Here is a 15,103-nt window from a genome sequence, read left to right as displayed (position 1 = left end):
AAACCAAACGACTAATATTTTAAAGTAAATACTGCTTCTCTTCTTTTCAAAAAAANAAAAAAAAAAGGGAAAGAATTAAATATCAGGTGAAAAAATTGTTTGGTTGAATAGAAAACGAAAATACAGCTGTTCAGTAATTTCGTAACTAATTTTTCATTCATCAATTCTTCATCTTTTTTTCTTCCAAATTTTCATCCCTTAGTATTTTGATAAATTTTGATAATTATTCTTTATAAGCTAAAAAAAAGGAAAAATTGTTTTTCGTTTTAAATTATCAAATAATTTATTGATAAATAGATTATTTGATAAAGGAAAAGGTGAAAAATAATTTCATAGTTTGATGTTTATGCATTTATTTCAATTATAATTGTGTAAACAAGCTTTGATTTATATCAGCTGATCTAGAAATTTCAGATCAGCTGATGTAAAATCATCTGATTTGTGACAAAAATAATCACTACTCCATCTCAAATAAACAACTAAAATATGACAGGAAAATGAAGAATGAGATGGAATAAAAGAAAGATGAAGAAGAAGGTGAAAAAAAAACAAACCTGCAGAAATAAAGAAAATATCAGACGAAAGTTGAATGTATGAATAAAATATGAAAACCATAATAAACTTGTATTCATCAATTTATTCAAATTTCATAAATATATTAATCAGAGCAAATATGAACAAAGGTGGAGAGAGAGGGAAATAATGATATATCTCTTGTCATAATGAATTATGTTAGTAAGAAGAGGGAACGAATTATATTTCAATCATTTTTGAATTCATTCTATCTTTTTTATTCTTTAATAAAACCAAATTTAATTCATTCAAATTTTACAAATTTATTAATTAAAATAGATTTGATTAGTAAAATGAAAATAGTGATATTTTCTATCATCTATTAATGATTATCAAAATGATATCATTATTATACAAATGATGTGACAACTTAATGTATTAGAATAGAGACTTGTAATATTGTTGATAACATCAGTTGCTTTAGAGTAGAATAATCTGTTGTACTGTTGTACTTCCTGCTTTGAATAATTCTAAATTAACAATTTTCTCATATATCAGCTAAATAATAAATTTTCGGCTTACGGTAATTATTGCTCAAAATTGACATTCAAATTGCAGCAAAATGATTAAACGAATCTAAATTGGCATGGATAATCTCTTTGAACAGATGTTATTTGCATAATACTCTAAGCTTATTTAAGCTTCATATTTCCTTTTTACTTTCCTTTTTCTTCTTTCCTTAATCAAAAATGATTTTCATTGAAAAGAAATGAAAATGCAAAGCATGATAACATGATAAATCGCGTTCTATTAATAATATAATTAGCATTTTTAATTAATATTGGGAATATTTTGAAATATTTGGCCTAAAATGAGTTTCCAAAATAGTACTGATGTTTTATAATATAATGAAATTAACAAATTTAACATTAAGGAATTGCAATGATTAGAATGAAGCAAAAAAAAGGTAGAAATATGTTAAAGTATAAATTAAACATGGTGACATTTGTTGTATTCAATTTATTAATTAATTACCTAGATTAATTAATAAAGTTATTAGTGTTCTAATAATTTATGAGATTTTTTCAGGATAAAGAAGAAGTGGGTCGGATGAAGGAAGAAATGAATTTAGATGTATTATTAGATGGTTGTCCAAGAGAATTGTATGACTTTGCGGCATATTTGAAAACACTTGGTTATGCGGATGAACCTAGTTATGGATTATTGGAAAATAATCTACGAAATATTATTACCCGGTAAAAATTTACTATCATTTTAAGCGTTTTCTTTTTTCTTTTCTTGGAAATCTAAAAACAAAACAAAAACAATTAGCTTTTTTTAATTAGTTTAATTGGTCCTTTTTTTTTTGATTAGCTAATAATGTATGTTTTAGGCATGGTATAAGTGCTGAAGAACCGTATGATTGGGAAATTAATTATGAAAATCTTGGCCCAAAAGTTCGCTTAAATGGTTTGTTATTTATTACTTTTCACATATAATTCAATTCCGGGAATTTGCATTCACAATTTTTTTTTTACTTTAATGTTTGCAAAAAAAAAAGAAACATATAGCAATTCTTTTTAGGTATTTAAACTCATTCTTCTATTTCATAAAGTCACTTTAACAATTTGATCTTTTTCTTTTAATTAATTAATTTATTATTCTAAAATAAAGAGTATATGTTATACATATCATATCTATGTGTACTGAGAAAAACTAATTCCCTTATAATACTGTAATGCATGAAGTATAAGAGAAAAATGTAATATCTAAAACGTTTAATTATTTTCAGGTGCAATTCCAACACGAAATCGTTCACATACAACTGCATTGAAAGATCGTTTAATCGAGGATAAGAATAGGTAAACAATTTCCGATTCATCTTCTTATCCGGAACTCATGCAAAGATCAGATAGCAAGAGATATTTTTATATTACTTAATAAACATATCAGCCAAATTCATAGATGTATAGTAGTTGCCGTACTTCATCTTAACCTTTTCTTGTGATTTTTCTTCTATTTTATCAAACAACATTTATGGGCACTGACAATATGATTTATGAGATGAATTACTGGAAAATTAATCAATATTTCGTTCAGCAATCATCTATATTCATATACTTTGGTCGATTAGATTGACATTTCATTTTTTTTTTATCATTGTATTCACTAAAATCTAACATTTTCTTTAAAATCTTTCAGTGAAATCTTTTTTGACATTATTTGCAAATATTTGAGATATCAATCTTGTTGGATTTTAAGAAAAGAAAAATCACATTTATTCAACAAAAGATTATCCAATTTTATTGAAACGATTCATCATGCATAAAACTAATACCATATGAATGCTTTTAGATTCTTTTCATAAGCGCTTTTTTAACAATTATATGGATCATTTGAAGAATACATATGTTACATTTTAGCATTTTCGACAAAAATTATACAAATTTAAGTATAACAATCGATAAACAAAATAAGGCAAAATCCGATCGTGTTTAATTTTAGAGGATTGGATACTCAGGCACCAATTACAATGGGTGAAGAGGATGATGACCATGATCAAACTGGTCATCATATCAAACATTCTTCTACTGCAGAAAGAGATGCACACGATAAACCTAAATACAAACGGCAAGAATTCATGAGGTATATTAAATCTCGAATTTTAAATTTAATTTCTGAGTGATCAGAAAAACAGTTCACCAAGTGAAAAATGTTTTTTTTTCTCATCGTCTCTTAAATAATTTGGTAATTAAAATAAAAAAAAACGTTAACCGTTTATTAAATCCTATACATGATACCTTATCAAATCTTCCGTTAATATTGTATCTTCTCTTCCTATTTTTCATATGTTGATTTGTTTCTTATTTATATGCTAATACCATGCAAAATAAAAACGATTAAAAAGAACCCATCAATGTTTGATCTTTGATCATAAAAAGCCTTTCAATGTTTGATCTTTCATTATATATGTAATTTTAAAAAAAAGAAATTTTTCAGGCCTAAATATGGTGCTGTGAATTTTGACGTAATAGATGCAGTAAATGCAAGGTTAGCTGCTGCGGCATCAACTAGTGGTACTGCTGATATATTTAGTAAGCTACAAATTGAAACATCACTTGATAATGCAGAAAAGAAAATCGGCGATGTTGAGGTTTCTTCTTGTTCGTGTTTTTTTCTAACCTCATTAAATTTCTAATTAACCACAAAATTATCACATAATTATCATCGATAGATTAGATAATATTGAATAGAAATATTTTAAATAATTTACTTATGTAGAAATTGTTTGAAATGATTTGATTTAATTAGAAATGAAAAATTGATTTGTTGTAATAATGCATTATTTATTTACAGGTAACATTTCATATACCGCTTAATAATTCAAAAACAATCCAGGAGAAATCAAATCGAGCACACCAAAAACGACATAAGACGGTACCACCAAATACCGTTGAAAAAAGCATAAAGAGCAACCGTTCATTAACAGTAATCGTTGCAATCATTCACTTTTTTTTTTTTAAATTTTTAAAGAATTAGGGAGTAAAATTATTTAAGAGATATTCTCATTCTCATATCTCACATTATATTACATATTGGTAATATTTCCGGAATTCAGAATACTAGAAATAACTCTACATATGTTATCATATATATTTATCATATTCATCTGATATCTCAATTATGAAAGTATTATATTGATTCTGTAAGTATTCCTACATTAATTCTAGCGATCATTCAATTCACTTCGACACAGCAAGGTTTTTTCATCAATTTTTGAGTGCGTTTATTTCAATTTTTTTTTTGATGAAATTCATTTTTCTTTTTTTGTCAAGTGTTAGAAAAAAAAAGTTCTGAAATTTTCTCATTGTATTTTGTAATTTCTTTGTCGCTTTGGTATGAAATAGAATTAAATAGCATAGTTGCTGGTTTTGTTCTGTTTGATGTGTTTGTCAAAGTTATCTTTTTTTTGCTTAAGCTTTTCTTTTTTTGCTTAATCCTAATATTGCGAAAGGAAAAAGAAAGTCTCCGGAAGATTTTCCTTTTTTCTTAATTTTTGGATTTTTTTAATTTAAAATTTTTGAATGTAAGCGTAGAAATAATTTAAACCTGAAAATTAACATTTGAAATAGCATCAAACCTAATTTCATCATCATTTGTTATTCATCAAGCACTAATGCTTGATTTATTTTACATTCTTGTTATATTTTATTTACATCAACTTAAGGTTGCTAGGATTTTTTTCTTTTGTTTTAGTGAAAACTAATGAGTTCTAACCAATATGTGATTAACCTATGATCTGTATCAGCTGATATATTGCCTACTTATTAATGCAGCTTTTATTCCATATGCATGAAGTAATGATGAAATAATGAGATCTGTTTGATAGTTTTTTTAATCTTTTTTTAAATATATCATCTTATAGTAACATGATTTTTTTTTAACTTTATTTTCGATCCTATTCTATCAGTATCACCAACAATCCTGGATCATACTTATCAATTAGTCTGATGATTCATTGTCACAACAATATTGTCACCTTAGTCATAAAAGGATATAAAACATTAAAGACAATTGCTTTTTTAAAAATAGCTTATTATTATCATTTCTGCAGTCAACTTTTTTTTTGTTTACGCTATTCTATTTCAATGTATTAGTTTAATTGTAAATTTCTTTTAGCTTTTTTATTTTTGAAAAATGATTTGAAGGATGTTTACTCGCAATCTTTGAAAATTTTTCTTTTCATTCCTTAAATTTCGTAAAAATTCTTATAGCTTTCGAACGGGAAACGGTATAGCAAAAAACTAAATGATGCGCCGTCAGTGGCTGAGCAAACATATGCGCAAGCGGATTCAGAAACCGGCGCTAGCAGCCATCTGAAAGCACCAACAATTATCAGTCGATGGCACGGTATGTATGTCTGTATGTATATGTGTGTATCTATGTGTATGTATGTATATGTTTATATATATATATGTGTGTGTGTGTGTGTGTGTGTGTGTGAGTGTGTGTGTGTGTATTTTTTAGGGATTATTATTTCACTAACAAATGAAGCCATATTAATTACCAGAAACAAGTAGAAAAAAAAGCAATAGGAGATTGATATTATCATTAAGGGACGACCGAAAATTGCTACTTTTAAGTATTTCAATCTTTTTAATTAGTAGAATTTTCGTTTTTCAATAATTTCAATTATAATTACAATTATTCTAGAATAATTATAATTATAATTGAAATTACTGAAAAACTTATCATGATGATAAGCTCTGGTAGAATAATTATCAATCGTATATGATATTTGCGTGATTTTATAAGAAATATTTTGCCCCAGAAATCTTCAATTCTCTTCCGGTTCATACGAATTTAATAATGAGAAGAAATGGACAAAAGGGAAGAAAAAGAAGAATAATCTCTTATCCAGATGGCAAAATTAAATAGTTTTTATCTGTCCATTGTAAGATATCTTTATGGAAATCAAAAGAGGGGATATTTGTTCCGGTCATTCCAGAATATCCTTACTTTTCTTTTCTCATTATTTATTCAATTTTATATACTTACTAAAATCATCTCTAATATTCGTTGTTTTTTAGTTTAGTTAATAAAAAAAAATTGTCACCAACACTTTTTTCTTTGTCAAGGAAGAAAAAGATGAATTCTAATTTGTTTCTTAGTTTTTTTCCCAAAATTTATATTTTTGTTCTATTTAATTACTATTTATTTTTTCCAGGCTCATTTGATGAGTCCTACGGTGATGGTGAAGCGGTGACAAATGTCGACTGTTTGCGCGTGGAAAAATCAGATAATAGTGGAAGTAAATACTCACCGCTGACTGGAAGGCATTGTTCAACAGCTGTACCACCACTTTGTTTGTTCATATTCGTTTTTTTTTAATTCGTCTGAAATTTAAATTCTTGCCCTTTTGAAAAAAATAATGAAGAAAAATGTTTTAGTAAATGGACAGAGATATTTTTTTTCTAAATTAAAATTTAAAATTTTCAATATTTTTCAGTTTATTATCATTACAGCACGATCCAGTGTACATAATACTGATGCAAAAAATGGTAAGCAAACACCGGTTACCACAAATTCTAATTTGTCTCCATACAATGTTCGTTTATCTACTACAGTATCAACACCAGAACCAGCTCTAATCTCAGCATTACCTTCTGTAACACCTTCATTATCACCACAAATAGCCGTAACTCCTCCCGTTGCTCGGGCATTATTTACCACTCCTCAAACAATTCCACCAACAAAAACAGCCTTTCAACCATTGTTACATGCAATGGCACCAACCAGTTCAACTGTTCAATCAGCATCTGCTTCATTAATGATGCATTTCAAAAATCTTGTAAATGTAAGTTCATTAATATCATCCTGATGTAATGAATGCATTCTGGTAAAGTGAATTAGTTTCCACAATGTAACATCAAAGTCGTTTCCATTCTAAATTTGGTTAATTAAACAATATTAGCATAGCATAATCATTAAGAATTGCAAAATATAAATTAACACGTTAAGCTAAGCTATGTTCAATAACATTGCCATAAGATAAATTTCAAAGATCAATCCAGAGAATAAAAGAAAGGAAGAATGTTATCCTGTTATGCATATCCTTCAAGAATTGATTTTACGATTACAAGAATTAGCTGCTTTATGTATCTTTCAAAGTTTACAAGAATTACGATTACAAAAATTTTACGATTATATGAATTACGATTACAAGAATACGATTACAAGAATTACGATTACAAGAATATGATTACAAGAATTTTACGATTACAAAAATTCGATGATTGCAAGAATTCTGCAATTACAAAAATTAGATTGCAAGAATGTACGATTACAAAAATAGAAGAATGTTAGCGCACATTAATGTAGCGCTAAGGTCCATTGAGCGCACATGGTCTGTCCAATGCACAATCACAGAGAAATCATATCCATAGAGGAATAATTTGTAGAGAATGAAATCTTAGTCATGATTGCGATTTAACTTGATACATTCTAAGTACATCATAGCAGATGAACTAATGAACCCTCATATTTTTTTTTTTTGTATTGTGGAAGTTCTTTAGCATTTTTTCGTGGCACCTGGACAGATTCATAATTATTATCATCCAGCAGTGACAGATGCATTTTGCAGATAATGAAATGTTTTTGTTTCTTTTGACGTTTCAGTCTTCTTATCATGCAATAGCTCGATGATATTTCACCTTTTCCAAAATTAGTCAACCAGAAATCAAAGTTAACATTTCATTACAATTTTTAAATGTTATCTTACAGACATTTAATTCATTTGCAAATGGCAGTGGCGCTACTGATACAACATCCAAAAATTCTCATCGTCTGGAAAGAACCAAACGTTTTTCATTCGATAATGCAATTCCATTACAATTTCAAAATTCTGCTAAACAATTTACCAATGATCATAACAGCAGGAACAATGAACCTACTCCTATTACGACGTTAAATGATTCGAAGGTTAAGGTTAGCACTTTATTACAACTAACGAAATTTTTCATCAGATCATATTTTGCTTAAGCTTATTCCTATTTTACTTTTTTTAAATCATGAATAGGAAATAAGATGGTCTCGATAGAACTGTTCATTGTTTTCTTCTTCTTTTTTAAATTTACTATTTTCAGATAAATACTAAAAGCAATAATAACAATAATACTGACCAAGAAAAAGAATTGCGAAGACAACGACGTTTGCGAAGGCGATCTGTATGTCAAGAAATGTTCCCAATTAATGAGGTTATCATTTTTCAAAGAAAATATGAGAATACTTTATGAACTCCATTATCAATCTTATTGATAATTATTTGTTTAGTCGATATGGAAAAGTTCAATACAAGATCCTGAAACAAGTGATCAAACTGGAAATATTGATGGAACAGCAAAGGTAGTTAAGAAAAGTACCAGTGAAAAACATCTTTTTAATAATGGTATCGAAGTGCCAACATCATCCGATGGGAAAAATCAAGTTATTGAAGACACTAAGTGGCATATACTTAACTTGAGGTGATTTAATCTTCAACAATTTTTAATTATTCCAATTCTTAATTACAACTTTGAATTTAAACTATGCAGCGAATTGAAAGTGAATTTAATATTCTTCGCTTTCCTATTATTAGTCTTACACTACTCGTTATCTTATATTAAATGATATCTTTATTGATAACTGCATTATTCTTAATCATTTAAATAGATTTCAAGAATACTTGGAATATTAAAGGGATATATTTCATCATCACTTGGGTAGAATGTTGCAATTTTAACATTAATTGATAAATTTAATAATAACAACCATATTTAATATATTTTATATTTGTTTATTATGATACGTAACGATTGATATTTTAGACGGAAAAGATATCAATTTCTTGGATTAACACCATCACCACCACGTACAGCTATGCAATCCTGAAAATTTAATTCAGCGAATATTCTGTTTCGTATATTCAATTTTTATATAATTCTGAAATATTAGTTATTTCCGGTTGTAGCTTTTTCCGGTTGCATGTACAACATTTTTTGTTTTTTTTTTTTAAAGCTATTTGGTTAATCTGATGATGCATTTGATTATTCGTTAATTATGAAGAATTTATATAACAACAAAATTCTAGATGATTAATAATAAGAGGAATAATCCGAATTTATTAGAATATTTATAAATTCATGTAAAATAGCCATACAATTGCACTTTTCTTTTATTTTTCCTCTTAATATCAATTAGTATTTAGAAATTGCTTATCGATAAAAGAATTCGAAATGTCGTTGAAAAATTTACAAGATAATTTTTAATTTTAATATTTATTCTATAAGTATTCGTAAGCTCATTTTGGATATTTAAAATAATTTGTTTTTTCCTTCAGAAAGAATAAATTTTATTCATCGAAAATAATCGAAAAATTTCCTATTTGAGAATCATTTCTGATGCAATTATTAAAATGCTCAAATGCATTTTTCTCTGCTCATACAACATGATATGTATTATCGTATTACTTTTTTACTGTTTATTTGGCAAGGATAAGCATTAAGACGAGTTTTTTTTTTTTTTGATACTTCATTTTTATAATGATAATTTATTACAATTAATAAATGAAACTATCAGGTGAAAATGATCATCCATTGATAATTTATTCCCTTTTTCTAGTCATTTTGTTTGCAGTACTTTGATGTGTATCATTGCAATTCTTTTTTTTCTTTACTTTTTTTCTGTACAAATATCTTGAAATGACCTTTAACATATGGCGTAATAATTTTTCATTGAAAGGAGAAAGTAATCATTACTTATGATAGTGTTATTTAATTATGCAAAATAAAACAACGATGAACTATGTAATGAACATAAAGCGTTTTAACAATATAATTGACCTAATTTTTTGTTTGTTAAACAATTTTTAAACAATAAAATAATTTCAGTAGTTTTTTTCCTTCTATTACATTGAAAAATAAGCAAATTAAAATTAAATGCAGAATTTATCTCTTAATAATTCATTTTATAATACTAATACAAACATTGAAAAATTAAATTTGGAGAGAATAAAATTAAAATTAGGGGAAGAAGGGATTTGTTGAGTTAACGGAGAAACAGTGAATTTCATTTATGATTAATAAAAAGTTTATCAGAAATGATCAAAGCTTATGAACAAATATTTTCGTCGTCTTATAAAATGATCAAATATTTTCGTTGGCTTATAAAATGATCAAAGCTTACGACTGAGTTTCATGAATCATTGTTATTCATTTTATCTGATTACCATAATTTTGAAATCGTTCCACCTTACTCATTTTTTCAAGTTATTTCATTATTCACTAACAATTTGATAACATTGAATATGAGGTTATGATTTCAGTTTGTTGCATTTGTCGTCAATTTGAAATTGATTTGTAGATAGCAACTGAGGTCAACTTTGACCGATTGTGTGATTTTGTGACAATACTAGTAGAATAAGGACTTATTGTAGCTGCACACAAATGATCGATAAGATTGGCAAGTAGTATCGTCCATGCGCGACATGAACCAGGAAAACTACGTATACAATTCTGAATTTTAAAGAAGAATTATCATTTTCATTTTATAATTTCACTGAGACATCAAATTACTGTAAACTAAAAATTCAATGCAAAAGTGAATTATTTTATAAAATAAAAAATAAATTTTGAAGAAGTTAAATTTTACGCCATCTACTTCTCAAACAACGTCATTGTTAATACATTGAAATACGAAATTAATATAATTAATCATTTCAATAAAATTTCAAAATAAAAAGAAATGCAAAGTTTATTTGAAATCGTAAAACTTAACTCGTGCTTAGTATGAAGCGAAAAGTTCACGTAAATTTGCATCGTATTTTTGCACGTTATGCTTTGAAACAATAATAAATTTCAGTTTTTTTTCTCTTCTACGAAAAAAAAAAATAAAATTTTAACCTGATTTTAAATTTTTTATAATTTAACAAAGTTTGTAAAAACAAATTCAATTCTTTTGATTTAATATTCAATAACAAAGAGTTGAAAATTCAAATTGACCTGTACAACCAAAGCATCGATCAATTCTTCACCCAAATTATCCCAAAGTTTTCGTTGAAAACCATATTTTGTTAAATTAAAATGACATAAACCTAAAGTAAAAAATTAGTAGAACTATGATTAAATATAAATATTTCCTATTATATGATGAAGAGTTTTTCGATAGATTTCAAATTTTGTCACTTTTTTTTTTGATTAATTTATAAAATCGACAAATTAAAATTTAACCAATTTTATTAATATGTTTAAAGATATCATCAGAATCTGTCTCAAATGATTGAATAATTTGACTGATTAATGATACGATAAAATGTGAATGATCATGTAATGTTGCAATTGTACGACGTTCACTTATACCATTAACAAATGCCGCATTATAAAAGATATCACGAAGTATTTTATTTTTCTGCAAAAGAATATGACAAATGAAATATGTTAATATTTAAAGAAAAAGTAATTTTTTTATTAAATTATAAATAAAATGTGAAAATTTTTGTCAAATCATTGTAAAAATTTGAAAAGAAAAGAACAAAAAAAAGAATAAAATTTTATAAATGCCTCATTTAGACGATTGAAAACTCCTCCAATGATACCACTAATACCGCAACATGTAGAATGAGGTGTTTTGCATAATTTACTCCATGTAACTTTTAAAGCAAGAGTTTGCTGATAAATTAAGCCCCATTTATTTGTCTGAAAACATCAGGAAATATTTTGAAAAAAAGACAAAAAATTAAATACTAGAAATGAAATTTAGCAAAATGTAAATGTTTCTCCATCACACAAGTTTTTTCTTTGTATGATGGAAAAAATTTTTTTGAAATCTATAAAATATTTAATTTTAGGAAAATTTTTCTTTTTAGGAATGTTTGATTTTTTTTATAAAATATTTAATTTTTTTTTTATTTTTTGATTGCCGAAAAGATTATTATATATTTCTTTTTGCTTAAACTTATATATTATTTGACTAAAGATTGAAAACGACGAATGTATGTGCATACGCCAATGTAACGAAGATTTGGTACGGATCCGTAAGGGTTTGTTTGAAAAACGGAAACGGAAAGTTGACTACTGTTTCCTTTGCTCCATGATGAATGTGACATAAATTTATCATTCATTAACTGTACAGGTGTGAATGTTTTTTGTAGTGCTAAATTCTTTTTCCGATTTCTTTTCAGTTTTCCCTGTAAAATAGAGACGCAAAAAGTCTTTGAGTAACAATCAAAAATTTTATCATAAACTTTCAACAAATTGAAAATAAAGTTTTGATTCCCAAAAATAAAAAGTCTTTAACTTTTAGAAAGTTTGCAAAAACTTTTTAAATTTCAAAGTTACAATTTGTCAAATTCAAAACATTTGAAATTAACAATTTAAAACATATTCAATAAATGTTCAGAGATTAATAAGTTTTACATAAATTACTAACACTTGCAAAAAAAAAAAAAAAAATTACCAACAATGTCTTTTTTTGAAATATTGTGATATCATTTTGTTAATACTAAGGCTAAGCAATAAGTTAATTCATTTCGTAGAAATTTCATATTACATATTAAAATTTGTACCTTATCATCGGTAGCATTTTGTTTAGATTTGTTGGTAAATCGAGCAGCAACAATCATCCAAAAGCTTATCAATGTACAATAAAATTGTACTAAAATATGCTGATATGCTAGGAATTGTTAATTTAATTTTAATCACATAAAAATCAATAATTCATTGGAAAAATAATTCTTTAATGGATAGTTCCATTTAAAAATGTGCATTTTTTTTTGATTTTAAAGCGAGGAAATGTTATTGTAAATTCAAATGAGACGAATTGAAAATAAAGGCTTGTAAGCCTTATTTGGCTTGCAATGCTGTGGCCATTAGCATGCTAAACATAATAATTTACATCTTTTATGGATGATTGAAAAATTATTTATTCCAGTACCACAAATGTTCGCCAAAAAAAAAAAAAAAAAGAAATGAATTAACTTGTAAGAAATATTTAGATGATAATTAAAATTAAATTCCAATATAGATAATAAACAGAAAGGCGGCATATGAGTACCATCTGGCAAATTGATAATTTAAACTTAATTACATAAAAATTCGAATTATTCCAATAATTTATTGGAAAAACGATTTTTCAATTATGCATAGATAAGGATTTAATAAAGAACTTTCTTGAACAATAAGTTTATTTTAAATGAAGTTTTGTTTAAAAAAAAGAAAAAACTACAACATACAGTTAGTCAGAAATGGTTGAAGTGAAATTTAAAAAAATTGGCAAAACTTACGAAGTTTTATTAATTATCATTTAAGAAAAGAGACTATCACAAGAAAAAATATATTTTGAAAATTTATTAAACGCAATTTTATGATAAATCCGATTTAATCGTAAAAACTAATCTATTAATGTTTCTTTTTTCTTTTTGTCTTAACAAATGAGTGTTTTTTGTTAGATGGTTAATTAGTTTTAAAAGAAATTTTATGGAAAATCTGATTGAATAGTAGAAATTAATTTATTTATTTTATGAATATTTGTTAATTAATCATTTGATGATTAATTCGTTGCAGCGAAAATATTTGATGCAATTGTTTGTGAAAATTATGAAATTTTAAAATTCCTTGCCAAAAAATTATTGTGAATTTAAAAAAAAAAATAAGAAAAATTTCCTTTAATTTTTTACTGTTTTTATTCATTAAAAAAGTAGTATTTCATTTCAAATATTTCAATCAATCTTCTCTTTGTTACTATTTTCAAACAAGTTTCCATCATAAATCTTTTTATTTCAGTGTTAAAATTTTTGGGGCACAAATGTAGCGAAAATGAATGAATAGTTCGATAGGCTTATCTTATCGTGAAATTGAATCATTTAGTAAAATTTGAAACAGAAAAGGACAAATACACGTGGGTGGTTTTGATTAAAATAGAAAAGAAAGAAATAAGAAGTAAAAGAGTTGGAAAATTATGAGAGATTTAACAGTTGGAGGAAAAATTGCAATCATTAAAATAAGGTACTTCTAATCATCTTTTAAACATCGCTTTTCGCATCATTGATAATCAATTTTTAACACTCATTTTAACATGCAAATATGTCATCTGAAAAATGTTTGTATTAAAAATGTCACAGCAAATTTAAAAGCAAATAATTCATCCAATTAATGTCTATTAATGATTAATTTTTGTATCAAATGTGTAATTTACAAAAACAAATTTTACTAATTCCAGTTCGATTTAATTCATATATCAGAAGCTATTTTGAAATTAGGGTTCATATAGGATGGATATATTAATGTGATGGATGTGAAAGTATAAAATATGAATATTTTAATGGAAAAATACGAAGTTATTCCACTTAAATCTTAATTAAATCACTTCAAGTCGTCATAATCTGATTGAATCAAAATTTTCAAATGACAAAAAAGTGGAATGCAAACTTTTTACTCTCCGGAAAATTATCATATATTTTTGCATTTTCAGTCAAACAAAAAGTATTAAAATATGTAGTACTATGCTAGAAAAGAGAAAAACTTTGTCGCCAAAAAAAGTTATCAAAACTTCCGAATTTACATGCATGAATATTTGAAAATATTACAAATGTAAAAAAAAAATTCAAAAACCAACAAAAAAAATAAGAGAAACCTATAGGTATGTTAATTTAAAAAAAAAAAAAAAACTGGCAAAGATGACAATGAATTTCATAAAGTTATAAAAATAATTTTAAAGTAGAAGTTGGAATTTAAAAAATGTTGAAATGCTTATGAAATTGATTGTAATATTTGCCATTAATAGGAATTAACAAGAAATTTCAGCAAATTATTCCTCTTTTTTTTTCTTTATATACACTCAAAAAGATTCCTCAAGAAATTACATCAAATTACACCAATTTATTTAATTCAATTCATTTAACTCAACAAACCTTGTTATCAATATTTCTGTTTTAATATTCCTTTCTTTTTTTGGAATAAATACTTGAGTAAAATATTTTACAAATTGTCATATCAAAGATTTCCCCAATCTAACTCTTATAGCCATTTTTTTTTTTTGTTTTTTTGGATATGATAAG

At 25.8% G+C, this 15,103-nt stretch overlaps 2 protein-coding genes across 2 annotated transcripts in view; one reads left to right on the top strand and one right to left on the bottom strand.

The window, feature by feature from the left end:
- LOAG_17871 (CK1/TTBK protein kinase) overlaps positions 1–8,958 on the top strand; it is an 11,854-nt gene extending 2,896 nt beyond the window's left edge. Inside the window, exons 6-18 of the mRNA XM_020450533.1 lie at positions 1,603–1,769; positions 1,907–1,983; positions 2,306–2,375; positions 3,019–3,159; positions 3,514–3,667; positions 3,871–4,002; positions 5,289–5,424; positions 6,242–6,379; positions 6,540–6,871; positions 7,798–8,001; positions 8,160–8,270; positions 8,347–8,537; positions 8,880–8,958. Coding sequence (XP_020305778.1) covers positions 1,603–1,769; positions 1,907–1,983; positions 2,306–2,375; positions 3,019–3,159; positions 3,514–3,667; positions 3,871–4,002; positions 5,289–5,424; positions 6,242–6,379; positions 6,540–6,871; positions 7,798–8,001; positions 8,160–8,270; positions 8,347–8,537; positions 8,880–8,943 — 1,917 coding nt within the window. The 3' untranslated portion in view covers positions 8,944–8,958. The remainder of the gene's footprint in view (positions 1–1,602; positions 1,770–1,906; positions 1,984–2,305; positions 2,376–3,018; positions 3,160–3,513; positions 3,668–3,870; positions 4,003–5,288; positions 5,425–6,241; positions 6,380–6,539; positions 6,872–7,797; positions 8,002–8,159; positions 8,271–8,346; positions 8,538–8,879) is intronic.
- Positions 8,959–10,391: 1,433 nt separating this feature from the next.
- LOAG_07373 (hypothetical protein) lies at positions 10,392–12,670 on the bottom strand (the record flags this gene model as incomplete). The annotated part of the gene is made up of 6 exons (XM_020447406.1): positions 10,392–10,565; positions 11,052–11,143; positions 11,280–11,457; positions 11,631–11,744; positions 12,053–12,235; positions 12,614–12,670. 6 exons carry the CDS (start codon positions 12,668–12,670, stop codon positions 10,392–10,394), a joined length of 798 nt encoding a protein of 265 aa, XP_020302359.1.
- Between the last annotated feature and the right edge of the window lie 2,433 nt (positions 12,671–15,103).

This window comes from Loa loa, assembly GCF_000183805.2.
Source record: "Loa loa unplaced genomic scaffold supercont3.142, whole genome shotgun sequence".
Classification (NCBI taxonomy): Eukaryota; Metazoa; Nematoda; class Chromadorea; order Rhabditida; family Onchocercidae; genus Loa; species Loa loa.
The sequence above is the reverse complement of the archived record's forward strand: the minus strand, read 5'-3'. Positions and strand labels throughout refer to the sequence as shown.